General features: G+C 41.8%; 1 protein-coding gene across 8 annotated transcripts in view; it reads left to right on the forward strand.

Annotated features, from left to right (window-relative positions):
* THRB (thyroid hormone receptor beta) overlaps nucleotides 1–19,534 on the forward strand; it is a 331,256-nt gene that overhangs the window by 296,180 nt on the left and 15,542 nt on the right. For all 8 annotated transcript variants that reach the window (XM_038760822.1, XM_038760804.1, XM_038760848.1 and 5 more), the window contains 4 exons: nucleotides 2,192–2,292; nucleotides 9,448–9,595; nucleotides 13,038–13,243; nucleotides 18,206–18,352. In XM_038760822.1, coding sequence (XP_038616750.1) covers nucleotides 2,192–2,292; nucleotides 9,448–9,595; nucleotides 13,038–13,243; nucleotides 18,206–18,352 — 602 coding nt within the window. The remainder of the gene's footprint in view (nucleotides 1–2,191; nucleotides 2,293–9,447; nucleotides 9,596–13,037; nucleotides 13,244–18,205; nucleotides 18,353–19,534) is intronic.

Below are 19,534 nucleotides of genomic sequence, written 5' to 3' on the forward strand. Positions count from 1 at the left end.
TGTATTTTTAAAAAAAACATTAAAATACATTTTTCTGGTGACTTTTCAAATTTATGATACAGAAACACTGTCAGAAAAATTACTCAACTTCCAAAGGAAGCACATCTATTAACCTCAATTTGGATTCCTTCATCTGGGATACTTACAATGTTAAAAGAACCTAGTATAAGTAAAGGCTCCTTCTTTTTCCAGTTTTCTTCATTACTATTTTTCTGAGTTCTCAATTGATTTGCCAAGAAATCTGTATAAGTGTCAGGGTGGAACATGTGATAAATTGGCAATCCTTTCATGCTTAAGCTCAATTTGGACATGGAACATGCCTGCTAATTCTTTTTCTATTGTAGTCTCCCAAGCACTTAGCAGTCAATAAATATGATTGATTAGTAATATCAGGTGACTGTAGAATCAGAAACATAAGAAAAATAATGAGTTCTATCTGCCTTTTCCTCATCTCCATCCCCACCAATTATGCTTGCTTTCATTTTCAGAATATATACAGGTCTAAGTGCACGTAAAATAGGATACCCTATCCTTGTGTAGTTTGTTAATCATTGTAAACTGGAGTGAGACATTTTGGGAAAGTTTAGAATCAATCAGTGGTATGTATGGAGCACTTACTGTGAACAGAATATTGTAATAAGCACTTGAGAGAGTACAATGCAATAGAGTTGGTAGACACGTTCCCTGCCCATAAGGAGCTTACAGTCTAGAAGGGGAGACAGACTTTAAAATAAATTACAGATATGTACCTACGGGCTGTAGGGATGACGTTGGGGTGACTATCAAGTTCTTAAAGGGTACAAGTTCAAATGCATAGGTGACACAGAAGGGAGAGCAAGTAGGGAAAATGAGGAATTAATCGAGGAAGGCCTCTTGAAGGAGATGTAACTTAGGCTTTGAAGATGGGGAGAGAGGAAGTCTGTCGGATCTGAAGCAGGAGGAAATTTGGGCAAGGGTTTGGTAGTGAGATAGATGAGCTCAAGGTACGGTGAATAAGTTGGTGTTTAAGGAGCACAGTGTGCAGAAGGAGTCATAGCAGGAAATCAATTAGGTAGGTTAAGAGGGAATGAGCTGATTGAGGGCCTTAAAACCGGTGATAAGGGTTTTCTGTTTGATTCAGAGGTGTATGGGCAATTGTTGAAGGTCTCTGAGGCATGGGAAGACATGGACTGAATTTTTTTTTTAGAAATATGATCTGGGCAGCAGAGTGAAATATGGATTGGAATGGGGAGAGGCAGGAGGTAGAAAGGTCAGTGAGGAGGCAGATGCATTAGTCAAAGAGGGATATGGTAGGTGCTTGGAACAGTGTAGTAGCAGTTTGGATGGAGAGGGAAAACTGGGTTTTTAACAAAGATGAAGGTAGAACCAGAAGGATTTGATGACAGACCCAATATGTGGGGTGAATGAGAGAGATGAGTTGAGGGTATTGTCAACATTATGGGCTTGTGAGACAGGGAGGAGGGTGGTGCTGTCTACAGTCTTGGGAAAGACATGGGAGGTCAGGGTTTGGCGTGGGACATTGAGGACTTGTGAAGACATTTTCTAGGGACTTTTTCCTTCAGCTCCCTGGGTTATACATTCAGAAGTAACAGAATGAATCACAGCTCAAAAAGATTTGCTCATTAGGAACAAAGCTTTAGATTCTGGCAGAACCTACTGCTGTTTTACTTAGCAAGATCATGCCAACCATTCATTTTTTAAGGAGATTTGTTCATTTGTAGAGATTTCTCAGAGTATAAATATCAAAACAAACTGGTTTCTTGATTGAACAATATTTTGGATCCAAAAGTAATTGAAGTCTTATTTAATGCGCAGTGTACCCATAACAGTCCCCAAATTAAAACTCATGAATATAAAAGTAGCATAACCTAGGAGTCCACAGTCCTGATTACCATATCTGATTCTGCAGGTTATCTGTTTTCAGCAAGACACTTTGCTTAACCTCCTTGTTTCTCATCTCTTTCTCCATCTGTGCAAGAAGGAATGACAAAAAAAAACCTTTTTTGGAAACATCCCATCTTCTGGGATGGGAGGTGTAACTATCTGCAAGAAATAGATATTGTTTAATGGAGATATCTGTGGTTATCCCTGCCCTGTTAGCTAGTCATTTGGTCCTGAGTAGGGAGTGATTTATCTTTGATTATAACATGCCATTTGGTGATTTCATGCTCCTTTTTTTCCTCCTTCACAGGGTACATACCCAGTTACTTAGACAAGGACGAACTATGTGTAGTATGTGGTGACAAAGCCACTGGGTATCACTACCGCTGCATCACTTGTGAAGGCTGCAAGGTAAATAACCTGGATGGGATGACGGACACTGAATTTGGCAGTCTGGCTCAGTCTTTAATCTCTTAAAAGCTACTGTGCTTGAATGTCACATTAAGGATTAGTGCAGATTAGATCCAAACTGCAACATCTGTTGCCCATAATAATTCAGGTGCCTGGCCCTACTGATGATGTTTATCAGCATCAGGTATTGGATTTATTTTTTCAGACCAATGGCAACTAAAAATTAAATCAGCCGATCAGTCTGACATATTCAGCTCTTCAATATTTAGGGATTTGCTTTTGGTAGGAAAAGACATTGGTCTGAATTTTCTTGCGTCCATAATTGTCTATTTTTGTGAAAATGTAGAATCTGTATCCCTCATCACATGTCAGTCATTTCGACTTTTAAGGTTTTGCATTCAATGACTTGAGGAAATTCAGGTTAGTTAATTCTAGGCCTGATTCTGCATGGAGACAGGAGGGATTGCTCCCTTTTGAGAAGTCGTTAAGCCTATTGTTACAGGTCACTTGGAATAACTGCCGCTACTATAACTATTATGGTGGCTGACTGGCCCATTCGTTGTAATATTATCACTTTGTGCTATGTAAATGTAGTCTGTGGCAATTTGCTAAAAGTAATTTATTGACAGGATCCTAGAGGCTGGAATAGCCAATGCACTTAAAAGTAACATAAGAATTCTTCAGGTTTCAAAAAGCATAATTCCAGGGGATAATGGGCTGGTTTTATTTGTATTTTCTAAAGTGAGTTTTCATTTGTTTTGAATTTGGAGGTTCCATTTGAACCATTTTTTTTAATGACTCCATGGTCTAGGATAGCCCTGCAAAGGAAACCAGGGCAGGTGGCGGTGCCAGTGCCACATCCCTATGGTAGTGGCAGGTAAGGAGGATGGGAACGGTAGTGACAGGAGCTGCCGTAGCTAGGAATCACTGCAGATGGGGCCTTAGGTTGAACAGGGAGAGGCAGGTATCCTTGCAGGAGTAATCACCAGGATCAGAGCTACAGGCCAAGAGAAACCAGGTTTTCTCAGGTTTAACCCATTTTTTTTAATGTAATCAACGGAGATAGAAATTGGAATAAAACCAGCTAAAACCCCTAAAATTCACACTCCTCTAACAGAACCCAAGTCCTCATCTATCTTGGTTTATTATTGCTAATTTAAAATTATTTGGGGGAGAGGAAATAAAATATTTTTGATAGAAAAATCTTTATAACCAATATCTAGCTTACTACCTCAATATTATATACAAGCCACTCAATGATATTAACTTAGAGATTGCTTAATAATACAAATACAAAACTCAAAACATTCTATTAAAATGGTACGGGAAGGCCTTGGGTTCCAAAGGCTAGCAAGCAAGGGCTGGATTGGAAGGAGCAATCCCATAGGGGAAAATGTCCTGCAATTTCCAATTTCCTTAGATATAATTTGAGGGCTGCCGGTAAGTGTGAACTACTGTTATTATGTTGCTTGTGGAGAGAAAGAAATGATCTCTGTTATGAGACCCAAATAAAGTAGATTTTTAGAGACCACTGAAAAGTCTACAAGGATAATATCTAGAATATGAATTGACTCTACATATACACACAAAGGTATGTGTATATATACATGGTCTATGTGCACTTGCATACTTGCCCCACTTATTACATAATTTTTATAACATTAAAATGGGGGGCTTCTATGACAGAACTAAGTCAAGAAAAAAGAGTTGGAAAAAAGGAGGGGAGAAGAGGAACACTTGAAACTATCTCTTCTAGTGTATTCTTTCAAGGGCCACATGCATTAGATATTCAAAAGTTAACCCCCCCTTTCCCTTCCCTCGTCTTCCCCTAGATCATGCCCATTTCAAAGGAGAAATCCCCCTTCCCCAACACCTTCTCTGTAGAAACCTATCTCTGCTGTAGGATCACATCCTGACCCTTCTCCTGCTCCTGTCTTGGAACACACCTGTTTCAAAGAAGAGACTCCCTTCCCCTGGTTCGAGCCTGTCTCTGCTGCATTATCAAGTTCTTACCTTTCTTCTCCTCCTCTTTGCCCTGTGTGCCACTATCACTGCTTATATTTGAGTGGAACAAAGCTCAGGATGGGGGAATTATGTGGAGGAGGCAATTATATGAGTAAAATATGATAAATATATTGTGCCGTCCTTTGTTTTTGAAGATGATGCCACCACAGTAAGATCTTACTTATGTGTTTGAGTGAAACAATACGAGACCAGCATACCCTGCCATATTGTTTGCGTGTAGGATAGATCTTTCCGGGCTGCATGCACACACCTACATACACAATCATAGTCTTCCGAGGGCTCAAATCACTTCCCTCAATAGACTTAGAGGCATAATTCCTAGTGGCCTTGAAAGGAAAATTCTTTCCAAATTCCTATCTCATTTAGTCTGGGAAAGTCAAGCCTCACCTCTTTCCCTGTAGTTTGAAAATTCCTTGATTGGAATGCTTTTTAATGGTGCTAGTAGAGCCACCATTGTTTTCAAGAAACAGTTGGCAATTAGTCTATTGGTTTTTTTTTTATACGGTCCCCTTCCCACATGGGGTTCACAATCTTAGTCCCCATTTTACAGATGAGGTAACTGAGGCTCAGAGAAGTTAAATGACTTGCCCGAGTGTGGAACCCAGGTCTTCTGACTCCCAGGCCTGTTCTCTTTCCACTAGGCCACACTGCTTCTCTATTACAATTCGATACCATAGGACTGAAAAACCCCAAATGACAAATCAGTTCTATTAGATTTTTTCCTTATTATGCCTTCTGATTGGTCCAAGAGTCTGCCCTGCCCGATTGATAGGTCAATCATCCTCTTGTCTCTCCACCATCCTGTCAGGGTTCTGGGGTTGTCTAAGCTAAAATGGTGAGGAGGAAAGCAAGGAGAGTCAAGAAGCCTTAGATACTTTCACTCAGGGGAGTCAGGGAAAGAGAGAAGCTGGAAGTTGTGCTCAGTGGCAGGAGTCAAGGTGTGTGACTCCTTAATTCAGGGTCCACCTGTGTGGATCAGCCATCACAAATGATTGTAAAGTGCTTGACATTAGACATGTCCCATGCCAATTTACAGCATGAAATCATATTTTCTAGTGAACTGTCTCCAGTAAACATGCTTTATCTGTTCAAATAAGTCTAGTTTGTGCATCTGTTGTATTTTCCATTGTTGATGGTGAATAATGAAAAACTACAAAATTAGACGTTTCTCACTCCTCCACACGAGAGACTCAGCATAGCCTAATGAACTATGCAGAGTTTTAGGATTCAAAAAGATTCTTGAGCCGGGTGCCAGATAATTCATTCATTCATTTATTCATTTAATCGCATTTATTGAGTGCTTACTGTGTGCAGAGCACTGTACTAAGTGCTTGGGAAGTACAAGTTGGCATCATATATAGAAAGTCCCTACCCAACAGCGGGCTCACAGTCTAGAAGGGGGAGACAGACAACAAAACAAAACCTATTAAGAAAATAAAATAAATAGAATAGTAAATATGCTCCGGTAGCCTCCTCTCTAAAGTAAATGCAACTTAAGTAGGTCTTTGTGAGGAACAATCAGTAAGGTAATAGCAAATGAAAGTGCAAATTATGCTTTGAAATGTAGCAGAATCCTAAAGGGTGTAGTAATAGATGAAAGGTTTATTTGGGCTGTTAGAGTAGCCAAAAGTTTTCCAAATATTTTCAAAACATTTCTATCCCTTACAATAGAAGTTGTGACCTTTGGGAAACATACACAAAAAGGGTTTTTGAAAAAGGTTTCTGTTAAAATGTTTGAATTTTTAAATTCACCTTTCCACACTTCTATAATGTGTAAGTTTTGCATTATCTTAAAAAGAATTTTTGATATTGTTTTCCAGTACCCAAAATCTCTTGTGTAGTGATTCATTAGGAAGACATTGAGATCTATATTTCATGTACAAAATATTTTCTATGGCAACTCACAATTAGATCAGCTTTTCTTAAAACATTGTCTTTATTCATCCACATTCAATGAAATCAGCCCTCTTCTTCGTGCCTGGATATTCTCTATTGTAAACAACTAGAGCACTTAAAAGAGCATTTTTAAAGTTCCTGATTGAGAATGCTAAATGTTCATGTCTAAGCCCAAAATTTGCTTTTTTTTTAGTAGCATTTTTTTTAAAGAGTAATAGAGCTGCATAGTGCTGTTGTAAAAGCATTTAACAATGTTGCCAATTTTCTGGGTATATGGGAGATTGACAGAAGCCAGAATCGAAGCGAGTAAGATGCCCTAGTTGCCCCGAAGAGTATTGAGCAGCCTCAAGTCTGCACTGCAGAAGCGTGGTAAGGGTAGGGGGACTTGAATATAGACTGCTGGTGCAGATCAACACCAACACTGACCTTGTCTGCTTATTAGCTACCAAGGCTGCATCTAATTCTGTGTCAATCAGGGTCACATATCCCAACCTCAGGGAGGTTCCAAGTGATTCCCAGAACTAGCTGCAGACTGGATAAAATTAGCCCGGCTGCCCCTCTGATACCCTGGGTCCAGGAGTTAAAGAAGGTCAAGCAGTATTGGAAGGCCACCTCCCAGAGCCAGGCAGGTGTATAAATGTCCCCAGCCATCACTGGAGCCCCATGGGGAGGAAGAGGACTACAACTAGGCCCTAGAGCCTATCAATCATATTTATTGAGCACATACTAAGCGCTTGGGAGAGTACAATATAACGGACATACTCCTTGCCTACAACAAGCTAGAGGCGGAGACAGACATTAATATAAAAAAAATTACAGACATGTGTGTAAGTGCTGTGGGGCTGGAAGGGGGGAATTAATAATGGGAGAAAGTCAAGGCAACGCAAAAGAGAGTGGAAGAAAAGGAAAAGAGACTTAGTCAAGGAAGGCTTCTTGGAGGCTATGTGCTTTCAAAAGGCTTTGAGTTGGAGGAGAGTAATTGTCTGTTGGATATGAAGAGGATGGGCATTCCAGGCTAGAGGCAGGATGTGGGTAAAAGGTCAAAGTTGAGAGGAGTTCCCAGAGCCCCCATGAAGTCTGGGGCTCAGCCAAATGGAAAGAAGCCTCTAAGCAGGACCTGAAGCCTGGCCTGGGGAGGGGTGCCCTGACTAATTTTGGACTGGGCATGGGTGGATGGAGCCAATGAGTCACCCCGGAGCCTCTGCCAGGCCCCTTAGCTTGACCAGGGGCAGCAGTAGACCAGATGGGACCTGGACTCCAGATGGGAGAGGCCAGAAGCGGGACAGCGAGGGGAGGAAGCAGAGGGGTGGGCAGAGAAGAAGGGAAAACCGAAAATGGGAAAAGGGAGAGGGAAAAAAGCATAGAAAGAGAAGGGGGAATGGGAAAAGGAGAAAAGCAAAGGGGAAAGAAGGTAAGAAAGGAGGCAGGAAAGGGAAAAAGGAAAAAGAGTGGGTACTCACCCTCTGTTGTCATCACACCTCCCCTCTCTTTCCTCTGTCTTCTGCTTTTGCAGTGACCAACAGAGCAGTAGTGCTTATTCCACCATCCCAAGCCGACCCCATGAACCAGGGCCACTGCCACTCAAATGGCAGTGGCCCTGGATGTTAGCCCCAAACCAGTGGCTCTGTAACTGGGACCCGTGGGGTTTGCAGAGATGCCACACTGACTCTCCAGGTCTGCCACCCACCTTTCTCCTAGAACAGTGATCAGGCCTCCTGACTCCAGAGCTGAGATTGGCTCTGGGCTCACCTCCAGACATCCCCACCAGGTTCTGGGGCAGTGCTCGGTGATCCAAAGCTGCCATTAGGGGACCAAAAGTGGAACTGCCATCTTAGCTCCACTTCTTCCACCTCCCACTTGGCTTCATGAGGCAGGATAGACTACCTACTGTTGCCCAGCTGGCCCCAAAATCCATGGAGTTAAAGCAATTGGCTTCACCTCTCACAGAGCCAGTCCCATGGGGGTGGTAGCCTTTCTGACCCCTATGGGGCTGATGCCCCTGTCAGGTTCAGATATGGAGAGGGATGAACAAGTTTTCCTGATACCTGTCTGTAACGAGAATTTGAATTAGAAGTTCACTTCTATCACAATTCTACAGTTCCTTATTTAGATCAGATGGTCCCACATTGACAAAACAATGTCAGCCCCCTTCCTGGCCCTCTTTAACTGGGAAGAATACCACTTTTATCCCTGAATGAATGTAGCTCTGCTATGAGGCAGTGCAACATCCTCACCTCTCCTGGTCCAGGAGGTCCTTAAAAGGGATATGATTTGAAAAGGGTTCAGGAGGTGAGAACAATTCTCTCGGTTTCTTCAGAAGCATGAATCTATGTTCACTGAGCACTCACTGCATAGCCTCTTGAAGGAAGGGTAAGCCTGGTCAGAAGGAAAAGTACTGAGGGAGGAACTCCAGAAGGTTTATACTCTATAGCCATCTGTCAGAGGCAACAAAAAATATCCAGTTCCAATAGGTTGATGGTACAATCGGCACCTAGGACAATCAAGCCAAAGGTAATCCCCTGGTCTCAAACCAGAGCAATCAGGCCATTCTGAGAATTTGATGTTTAGTTTGCCACATTGTACCTGCAGATGGCATGGGTTTGTGCATGCAGGAGGAAAGTAGTAAGAAAGGAAAAAATAAAATCCTATTGGGTAACATAAAAAATTGGGGGGAAAAAATCCAGCTCAAAAAATCAGGTGACACGCCATTTTCTAGGTTTAAATCCTGATATTGCTAATTTACTGCGTCAGTTTACATTGCCACTCTCTATCTAGGATCAAATATCTGAGTGGACTGACTAAAATCAGTTTAATAATGCAAGTACATCTGAACATTGATGCATTTGATTGCAGCAAAATCAGCTTTCTGCTCTTTCTGTCTAGGTTTCTCCAACCACCAAACTAGGACTTCTGTCCTCTTTTATTGGTAAAAATCTGGCTATAGGAATACAATATCCAAGGAAAATCTAATTATACAGAATCAGGACTTTAGTGATTCAAAGAAACCAAAAAAAATCAAATCTGAAATTTGGAAAAAACGCCACCCTCCCCCCCACCCCATTTCTGATCTGTTCGTAATCTCACAAACCAATGTTCTTGCCCCACGCACAGTTGGAGAAATAGGCACCAGGGACGTGAGGGCACAAATCAGTCGATTTTATACAAAGGCATAAATGAATCAAATGTTTGGGGGCCATTTGTTTCTAATATTTGGGGATTCTCTGTTCCATGTAGGGTTTTTTTAGGAGAACCATTCAGAAAAATCTCCATCCATCCTATTCCTGTAAATATGAAGGAAAATGTGTAATAGACAAAGTAACAAGAAACCAGTGCCAGGAATGTCGCTTCAAAAAATGTATCTATGTTGGCATGGCAACAGACTGTAAGTACCTTTTCCTTCTTTCTAATTTTTATTTAAGGTGTGTTGATGGTAAAAGGTTTCATTTGATTTAAGCCAGGCATTCAGATAAGAAAGCACCTGCCCCACCAAGTACCACAGGGTAGTTAGAGGGTGCCTTTCATTTGCGCACTCGCCAACCTTTCCCTCCAAACATCCTCGCAAGAACAAAGGCAAGCCACTGCAGAGTGGCCTTAACCCTGTGACTTCTGTCCTCCCCCTCCTACGATTGCAGGCCTCTGCCCCCTTCAACTGCCAAATCCGGGGCCTTAATTCCAGCCAAGAAAGTGCCAGGAAGGTACGTTGCTTTGACGGCATTTCTGTTCTGGATTAGTGCCTGAAAATGTCTCGAACCAGTGGTGTGGGATGATTTCTGTGCCTTAATGAACTGAGCTTCACCTGGTCACAGTCACACTGAATCATCGAAAGGAGGGAGCTAGTTTTTAACAAAAGGGAGAAAAAATACATATTTGTATAAACATCTCTCTGGAAAAAAAATCATGTTTGGAAATTTTTGAAGAGTGATAAGTCGAATGTTGTTCAGTGAGTCATACTGCAGTTGTTTGTTTATTATATTTTTAGCCAAAAAGAAGTTCTGTGCTGAAAGAGTACTACTCGATTTCTAAAGTGCCAGAGCATATGGTTGCAAGATTAACCCTTAGGAGTCTATTCTCCCCACATCATACAAGGGGATTTATACAAGTCACCTCAGTTAGTATAATAATAATGCTAAGCATGAGTTGCCCAGATAAAACCCATAACGCATTAGAGTTAATAGCAGAAATTTCCAGCATACCGATGGGGGATTAAAACTTTTGTCAGTGAGAAAAAAATGCAGTAGTAAAATGCTACAGTTTTCCTAATCTAAGAGGAAATGGCAATAACTTGCCATTACGATATATGATATATATATATATATATATATATATATATATAGGGCTGTCGACTAGAATGGCATACCTACGGAACAGCCACATTTGTTCATTTAACCTGTGGAGCAGAAAATTAAGTTCATTTTTTGCATCCAGAGATGGACAGTCTTGGTTTGAACCCTTACCCCATGACCTTAATCAAATTCCTACTGCTACAAAATAAGGTCTTGCCCTTGTCAACCAGTGTACATTACTGATTTATTTGGAAAAGACAGTAAATCCCGAGCTTAGGAAAGATGGCATGTAAAATACCAAAAGGATATAAATGAGCAGACTGTAAACTCATTGTGGGCTGGTAATGTGTCTACCAACTCTGTTGTATTGTACTCTCCTAAGGACTTAGTACAGTGAGTTCTTGAGAGAGTACACAAAGTGCTCAATAAATACTACTGATTGATTGATCCGTTGTCAATTTTAGCAAAGGGAACTCAGTGGGTGAATGTAAAACAAGAAGAAACAGCAACCTTGTTAATTCAGGTCACATAGAAGTGAATCAAATACCCTTTTCTTCCCTCTTTCTACTTAGCCAGTAATCCAAATTAGCTCAGATTCCAAAGGTGTCTTTTACTTCAAATAATAAAAATACTATTTGTCAAGCATTTACCCTGTGTCAAGCACTGCTCCAGTGGTTAGAACAGTGTTTGGCATATAGTAAGCGCATAACAAATGCCATCATTATCATTATTATTCTCTGGGCCTCAGTGACCTCATCTGGAAAATGGAGATGAAGACTGTGAGCCCCATGGGGGACAACTGGATCACCTTGTATCCCCCCCAGCGCTTAGAACAGTGCTTTGCACATAGTACATGCTTAACAAATGCCATCATCATCATCATCACTGTTCTAATTGCCAGGGTAGATACAAGTTAATCATGTTGGACACAGTCCATATCCCACATGGGGGCTCACAGGGTAGATAAGAGGGAGAACAGGTATTTAATCCCCAGTGTACAAATGAGGAAACTGAAGCACTGAGAAGTTAACTGATTTTCCCAAGGTCACACAGCAGACAAGTGGCAGACCTAGGAAGAAAATGCAGTTTGTTGGGGTTTTTTATGATAGTTAAGTGTTTACTATGTGCCAGGCACTCTGCTACTAATGACTGGGATAGATAAATGCTAATCAGGTTGGACATACTCCATGTCTCACATAAATGAGGGTTAATAATGAGTCTTAACAGATGAGGTAACTGAAGCATAGAGCCTTGCCCAAGGTCACACAGCAGACAAGTGGTGGAGCTGGGATTAGAACCAGGTCCTTCTGACCCCCAGGCCTGTGCTCTTTCCACTAGGCCATTCTGCTTCTCAAGTTCAGCACTTAGTGCTCAGAGCTTAGAACAGTGCTCAGCACATAGTAAGCGCTTAACAAATACCATTATTATTATTATCATTATTAAGTAGACTAATGCACAACATGCCCAACTATTTATTTCTCAATTATTTGGAGCCTAGTATTCAGTTTATGGATTACCCAATCCCTTTGCATTTTCTCTTCATGCTTCCCATTGCCTGCAGTTCACAGCAAATTCAAATCTCCATCAGCAGATAGAAGGGGAAATAAAACAAGTTACAACTTCTCCCACTTCCTTCTCCTTCACCCAGTTTTCTCCCTTTAATTGCTCCTCCCTCAGCCCCACAACAATTATGTACATATCTGTAATTTGTTTATATTAGCGTCTGTCTCCCCCCTAGACTGTAAACTCATAGGTAGCAAATGCATCTACCAACTCTGTTATATTGTTACATTGCATTCTCCCAGCACTTAGTGTTGTGCTCTGCACACTGTAAGTGCTCAGTATATGCAATTGATTAACTTTGTTCATCTTCTAATTTGTTAAATTATTTTGGTTTCAAAAAACCTGGGAGAGAAAGTCTGAAAGTGTTGACTGAAGAGAATTTCAGTGCTCTAAGTCATGTTCCACTTTTAGGCATGGTCAATTGAGAGTTGACCATCAGACCCACATGAGAATTAGTGGCCAGACTGATATTGGCCTTTGGGGAAACTACGTAAGTTTGTTACCTTTTCCTTGCTTGGTGGGGAGGCCGTCTGAGTTTTAATATCCCCCTCCCCCATACTCAATAATAAGATGCATTGTAAGAGTAAATTGTCCACAAAACTTTGAGCTGAACCTTCTCAGTGGGCAGTTAGAAATTGTCCAGCCATCATGCAGAAATTTATAGTCAACTCCTTAGAATGCTTTGTTGGATTCAGTGTCTTCCAGTTTCTAAGTTATTTCATTGAGAAGAACCTGCATAATGTGAAATGCAACTTCTTTGGAAAAGTCATTCTTTCCCTTGAAATTGTGCACATATGCTCAGATGAATATCCAAGGACAATGTTCCTACAAAGGATAGATAAGATGTTCTGTATGAAGATCCTGCTTCCAGGCTGTTGGCTTACTCTGGGCATAATGGAAAACTGCAGTTTAAGCAATGGAAACCTCAGTCGATGCTTTGTTTTTGTGTATGTTTGTGTGTTTCCCCTCCCCAACTAGTGGTGCTGGATGACAGCAAGCGGTTGGCAAAGAGAAAGCTGATAGAAGAGAACCGCGAGAAGAGGCGCCGGGAAGAGCTGCAGAAAACGATTGGCCACAAGCCAGAACCTACTGATGAGGAATGGGAGTTGATCAAAGTTGTCACCGAAGCACATGTGGCCACCAACGCACAAGGCAGCCATTGGAAACAGAAAAGGAAATTTCTGGTGAGGGCCCTGAGCATCATTTGCCCATCTGCCCTTCGTAGCCAACCCCCTATTTATCCTATCTTGGGCCAGTTCATCCACCGCAGCCCATCCGCAGCTGTAGCCCCAGCCTATCCTCGGGCCTAAGGAAAGAACAGACTTCTGAACACCCTCCTGAGCAAGTATGTACTTGACCACTGGAACCAAGTCTGAATGAAATGCTACAGAGCACTAGTCAAAGTACAGGCATACTACAGGTTATAGACAACCCACAACACGTGTAATCTTGGGACACATCCTATACCATTTTCTGATTTACACCAGCATTCATGTGTTATTCCATCCGCACCCCCTCACCTCCAACATTACAGCCAATCACGTAGGTAAGCCAATTCCTTCCCTGCCTGTTCTTCTCCTCACCCTGCTCCTTTCTGTCTTCTCTTGCCCAGAAATTTTTCTGCTTTCCTTCTGCAACCCAGACACACTCTCACTCCCTACATTTCTTCTCCACTCTCTAGTATGCTTCTTTTCTTTTTATCACATCAGCAGTATCACCTCTGATCACTTCCCCCACCCCCGGCATCCCTAGCCCTTAAGCTCATTATGGGCAGTGAATTTGTCTGTTTATTGTACTCGCTCAGCACACAGTAAGCACTCAGTAAGTATGATTGAATGAATGCCACTCCTCTCCTTTCCCTTCCCATTCCTGGCTTCTTAGCCACAGTTGAACTGGGGTAGGGAATTGGGGCAACCAGCTGGGAAGGCAGAGGGATGGGGTAATGGATGACATTAGAAGCAGTGGCCCCAGCTGTTGATATGATTGAAGGTCAAAGAAAGAAGCAAAAGTACTGGAGACCAGGAAGGAGGGTGGAGGAAGGCATGGGAGGAGGAGGTGGCCGAGCTTGGAGCATGGGGGCAAGAAAGCCACTAGGAAAAGGGAGTTGTGTATAATCTTCATGGTACACTTTTTTACCTATAGGGCTCAGCTATTCTGTCGGGGTGGGGTCTGGAGCTGAAACTAATCAGTTGCATGAAAAGTCAATGGATAAACATTCCCCATGATACAGCCACATTGTTGAGGACCATAACCTGGCTGTACCATGGTGTATGCCTCTACTGTTTCTCTGATATGTCTTCATTTGACTCCATAAGGTAAAACAACACCTGGTATCTCATATTACAACAAGCTGCAGCTCCACAGGAGTAATAGGATAGGTGACAGCTCACAGCTTCCAGCCTTTCCTTCCAAGAATGGTGGTGTGAGCTAATGATAAAGTGATTTAGTTGAACACTGGTGAAGGCGGTGGGTTTCTTGTGTCCTATCTGGGATATTATTTTAACAGAATTTTTGTGTTTAATTTTTTTCATACTCAGTGAGCGGGGAGCCTTTTGAGAGGCAGTCATTGCCATCTAATGAGGCCAGTTTCAATAGAATCATTAGAACATTTCTTTTCAGACTGTAATGATCAGCTCTTCAATCTGTGGATCATTACTATGATAAAGTATAATCACCTCTTTGCACACGTTATGGTCTGTCATGTCATTAGGGACCTTTTTCCATATATTTAACACAATAAACTGTAATGGGCAGCGTTATGGTCTATCATATCAATTATCTTTAGATGAAGGTGTCTAATGGTTCTCAGTGGCATGGTAATCCCTAAAACCAAACTAGTCAGAGTTCAGCATGATTTGGTGGCAGTTTTTTCTTATTTCTTTATGGCCTTTATGGTCACATCAGCACGCAGAAATGTATGACATACCATGTAATTTTCTTTACGGGCATGTTAGCTAAATATGATTTTCATTTATGTGGAGTGGCCATTTTCAAAATGTTCATATCAGCAGAATTGAGATGGGGAAGAATTTATGTTGTATAAGCCTTTTTTGAAGGTGAATGTGGTCTCAGGATAAAGTCCGTCCTGTGGCTAAGTTGAAAGGTGGGAAGGAGGGCCCACCAATTTTCTGTCCAGAGGACCATCTGGCCTCACTCTGCTCTGCCTCCCCTGGCTTCTCTTTCTGTGAGAGGATGAGGAAGTCATTCACTGTGTGGACAGAAGCTACATGGTAACTCCGAATGTATGGCTTCCCCAAAGAGTATGCAAAAGGCTCAGACAGATATGATTAAGCCCTACAGCTCAGTCCTTTTGCACATCTACCTGACCATTCATTCAGTCGTATTTATTGAGCACTTACTGTGTGCAAAGCACTATACTAAGTGCTTGGGAAAGTACAATGGAATAATAAACAGTGACATGCCCTGCCCACAACGAGCTTACAGTCCAGAGGACTATTCACGTGGACTAGTGTTGAGATGAGTCAGGCGAGTAATCACGCTCCTGGAGCAAACTACTTTCCAAAAAGAAATGCATTTCTTCTGTCTCAATTACTAGTGCCTTGGAAAGAGCAATTTTCTAAATAATGAGTTCCTTAGTGGGACAGACTGTGTCTTTCACAGTGGTCACCATAGTGTTTAGTAAGGGAAGTGTTCGATGTTCGATGTGTTCATTCTTAGGAGTATAATTATTATAATATCTTTATGTAAAATAACGCAATTGAGTCAGTGTGGGGCATTTTGCATGTATTGTATACACATATACACATGTAAATATACCAGTTCAGTGGTTTTCTGGGAGGACAGTGATGCGACAAAGGTTTAACAACACATTAAGGCTGGCCATTGGTCAAAGCTTACAGTTAAGGGCGATGAACCAAAGTGGATTTCAAGGATGCGACTTCCCAATAGGGAATCATGAATATTTAGTGACTCAGAAAAGTCTATCTATTCTCTTGAGTTCATGAAGCAACTGCCTAAATCTGCCCCATTTCCTCCAATATACCTCTTCTATCATCATTGGTATTTACTGAGCACTTACTATGTGCAGAACACTGAACTAAGCATTTGGGAGAGTACAACAGAGATAGCAGACATGTTCCCTACCCACAATGAGTTTACAATCTAGTTTTCCTTTGCTATCCATTTTTTAAAGGTATTTATGCACTTATTATATGTCAAAAACTGTTTGAAGTGCTGGGGATAGGTACAAGTTAATTAGACACAGTCCCTGTTCTGTATGGGGCTTACAGTCTAAGTAGGAAGGAGAACAAGTATTTAATCCCCCTTTTACAGTTGAGGCACAGAGAAGTTAAGTGACTCCCCCAAGGTCACACAGCAAGCAATTGCCAGAGCTAGAATTAGAATCCAGGTCTTCTGACTCCTATACCCTGTTTCCACTAGTCCTTGCTGCTTCTCATCACATTCATCATCAGCAGTAAGAGTCACTGAGGGTCTCCTGGGCATATGGGATGAGATATCTATGTACCTCAAAGGTTATGGAGGATGACAGACATTTTTCCCCTCCTATTTCTTTCTCCTCAGAAACTTGGCACCTCCTTTCCTTTTATTCTTATCTCTTCCTTTCCTTTCAGGACATTTTTCTATTTCTGTAACTTCCTTTACACTGTGGTTTTCTCCCGTTATAATTGGGGTAGTTGTGACAGTTAAGTACTTGCTATGTGGCAAGCACTGAGCTAAGCACTAGGTTAGAGAAAAGATAGACTAGTCCCATACGTGGCTCACAGACTAAGTAGGAGGGAGAACTGGTATTGAAACCCCATTTTACAGATGAGGAAACTGTGGCACAGATAAGTTAAGAACCTTACCCAAGGTCACACAAAGTCGAGTGGCAGAGCAGGGATTAAAACCCAGGTCCTCTGACCTGGTTAAAACCCAGGCCCTTGCTTTTTCCACTAGGAAGCACTGTTTATTCCCTTTGTTTAGTTTTTGTCCATTCTGTATTTTCTTTTTTCCTCTTTACATGGTTATGGGTGTCAAGGATTTGTGCTCTGATAATATTCCCTAAGCAGACCCAAATATGCGGTTCGTTTTCTCCGCTAATGGAAAAAACCTTCAAGGGTAAACTTTCAGCTGAGCTGGGTTTCCTGCCGCTTAGCTCTCCTAGCTCAGTCACAGTCTCTTTCAAGGTCCTGCATTTTCTGTTTCCAAGACCTTCTATTTCCAAAGTTTCATTGTGAGAGGATTTTATCAAGCTTTATTGAATGGATTTTTTTTTTGTTTTTAAATGATTTTCTTTTCTCACTGGTCTTCATTGTTCATCAGTCCCTGATAAAAACATAACCATTTGCTTCATAGTTTCATTATTTTTCAGGTGGCAAACCTTGTGATGTTTCTTTCCCCTAAGGTTTTGTTGCAGCTAAAGTTAAATTTTTTTTGTTTTGTCTCGGATCGCTTAATAGTATTTAAGTGCTTACTATGTGTCAGGGACTGTACTAAGTGCTGGGGTAGATACAAGATAATCAGGTTGGACACCGATCTCTGTCCCACATGGGGCTCACAGTCTTAATCCCCATTTGACAAATGAGGTAACTGAGTCCCAGAGAAGTGAAGTGATTTGCCCAAGGTGACCAGCAGGCAAGTGGCAGAGCAGGGATTTGAACCCAGTTCCTTCTGACTCCCAGCTCTGTGTTCTATCCACTGGACCCTGCTGCTTCTCACATAATGGAAAGGGCTGCTGAATTTCCAGCCAGGAAAGGTCCCTGTCCCACTTCCTAGGAGAATGGGGAGATGGACAGATGGAAAGGGAGCACCAGCCTTCTATTCCTGGAAGCTTCTCTTTCTGCCCCATCCCTCCACTATCTTCATTTCCCTAGCTACCTTGCAGCCAAACAAAGGTATTGTATTGCCTCATTAAAGCAGATAAAAACAGTCCTGTGGATGTGCCCTGTGGCCTCTCCATTTTTCCATCTGAGCCCTAAAGGTCTTACTAAGACAATGGCCCTGATTTCATTGCACTGTATCCAGGATATTAGGCAAATAGAAAGGTGGATGAATTCTGTCACAAATAATGCATATACAGTATAAAAATCTGTTCTTCAGATATATGTTAGTAATGTGAATATTCAGGTACCTTAGGAAATGTTATCTTCCTCTATTTACATCTTTCTTCCATTTTTTATCCCCAGCCAGAAGATATTGGCCAAGCACCAATTGTAAATGCCCCAGAAGGTGGAAAAGTGGATTTAGAAGCCTTCAGCCAGTTTACAAAAATTATCACACCAGCAATTACAAGAGTGGTGGATTTTGCCAAAAAGTTGCCTATGTTTTGTGAGGTAAGGAAAAACTTTCTCCCCAGTGCCCATCTTTATCACCATAATTCATAATGTCATTTTCATTATTCAATGTTTCCTATTTAACACGTTAGCAGAATGCCAACTTTTCATTTTGAGGGTGGGAGCAATAAAGGGGCAGGGATTTTATGCAGTGAACTGAAATGGAAAAAGGTTTCAAAGATTGAATGGGACAGGAAGCCACCATTTTGGGCCTTTTCAGTCCTGGAAATGATCAGGTCTTGTCAGAGGCCTGAAATGAGCAAGCCCGGGAGTCCCACTCCAACAGCTGTGCATATGCCTGCACCACAATAATTGGTAAGGATTTAATTGTATTTAACAGTATCGTTATGTGATAAAAGTACAGTATGCATGTAGAGCTGCTCTACTTTGTTCAGACCTGAACTGGAGGGTTTTTAAGACATAATCAGTAGGCTAATTTTAGATTGATGTGCCACATTATGAGGCAAACACCAACATCTTAGTTTAAGATAGAGGATTTAGAAGGATGAAAAACAATCTTAAATTAAAAGCAAGTATTTGGGGAAGCTGTTAGAATTCAAGTTTCCCACATCCCCCAACTGGGAAATATAACTGGTCGTCATCAGGTTGTGTTAACAAATGGCATTTGGGAGTTTAGAGAACTCCTGAAGGTTATAGCACCCGAACCCTTGCATCTGGTCAGAACTGTTCTTAGGTCATTAGAAAAATGGTCAACACTTTTCTTAAAAATCTCTGGAGGGATTCTACAACCTCTCAACCAAGAAGTTCTTCCCAAGGTTTAGTCTATACCTCTTTCTTCATTTTAACTACTTCTTCGTCCTGTCCTCTATAACAGTTGATTCACATCACTTCTTATAGGCTTGAAATAATGACTTAACCATTCAGTTCTGTTTCTTGAGGGCCGGATCCCAGCTCAGGAGCCTAGGGTCCCCCTCTCTCCTGCTCTCCACTCCTATTGAGTGAATGCCCTCAAACTACAGACCAAGTGCTGTGCTCAGGAGTGGCATGAGGCAGGAGGAACACCTTGCTGGATGCTGTCTCCTACCCAGTACCACCCTCACATTCACCCTGCTTTGAACCCCTCCCAGTGACACCTTAAAGGTGAAAGGACTGGCCCAAGGCTTTCTGACCATTACAACTGCTCCTGCTGCCAAGAAAGCCTAAGAGCCATGGATGCCAAGT

This window comes from Tachyglossus aculeatus, chromosome 2 (assembly GCF_015852505.1).
Source record: "Tachyglossus aculeatus isolate mTacAcu1 chromosome 2, mTacAcu1.pri, whole genome shotgun sequence".
Lineage (NCBI taxonomy): Eukaryota > Metazoa > Chordata > Mammalia > Monotremata > Tachyglossidae > Tachyglossus > Tachyglossus aculeatus.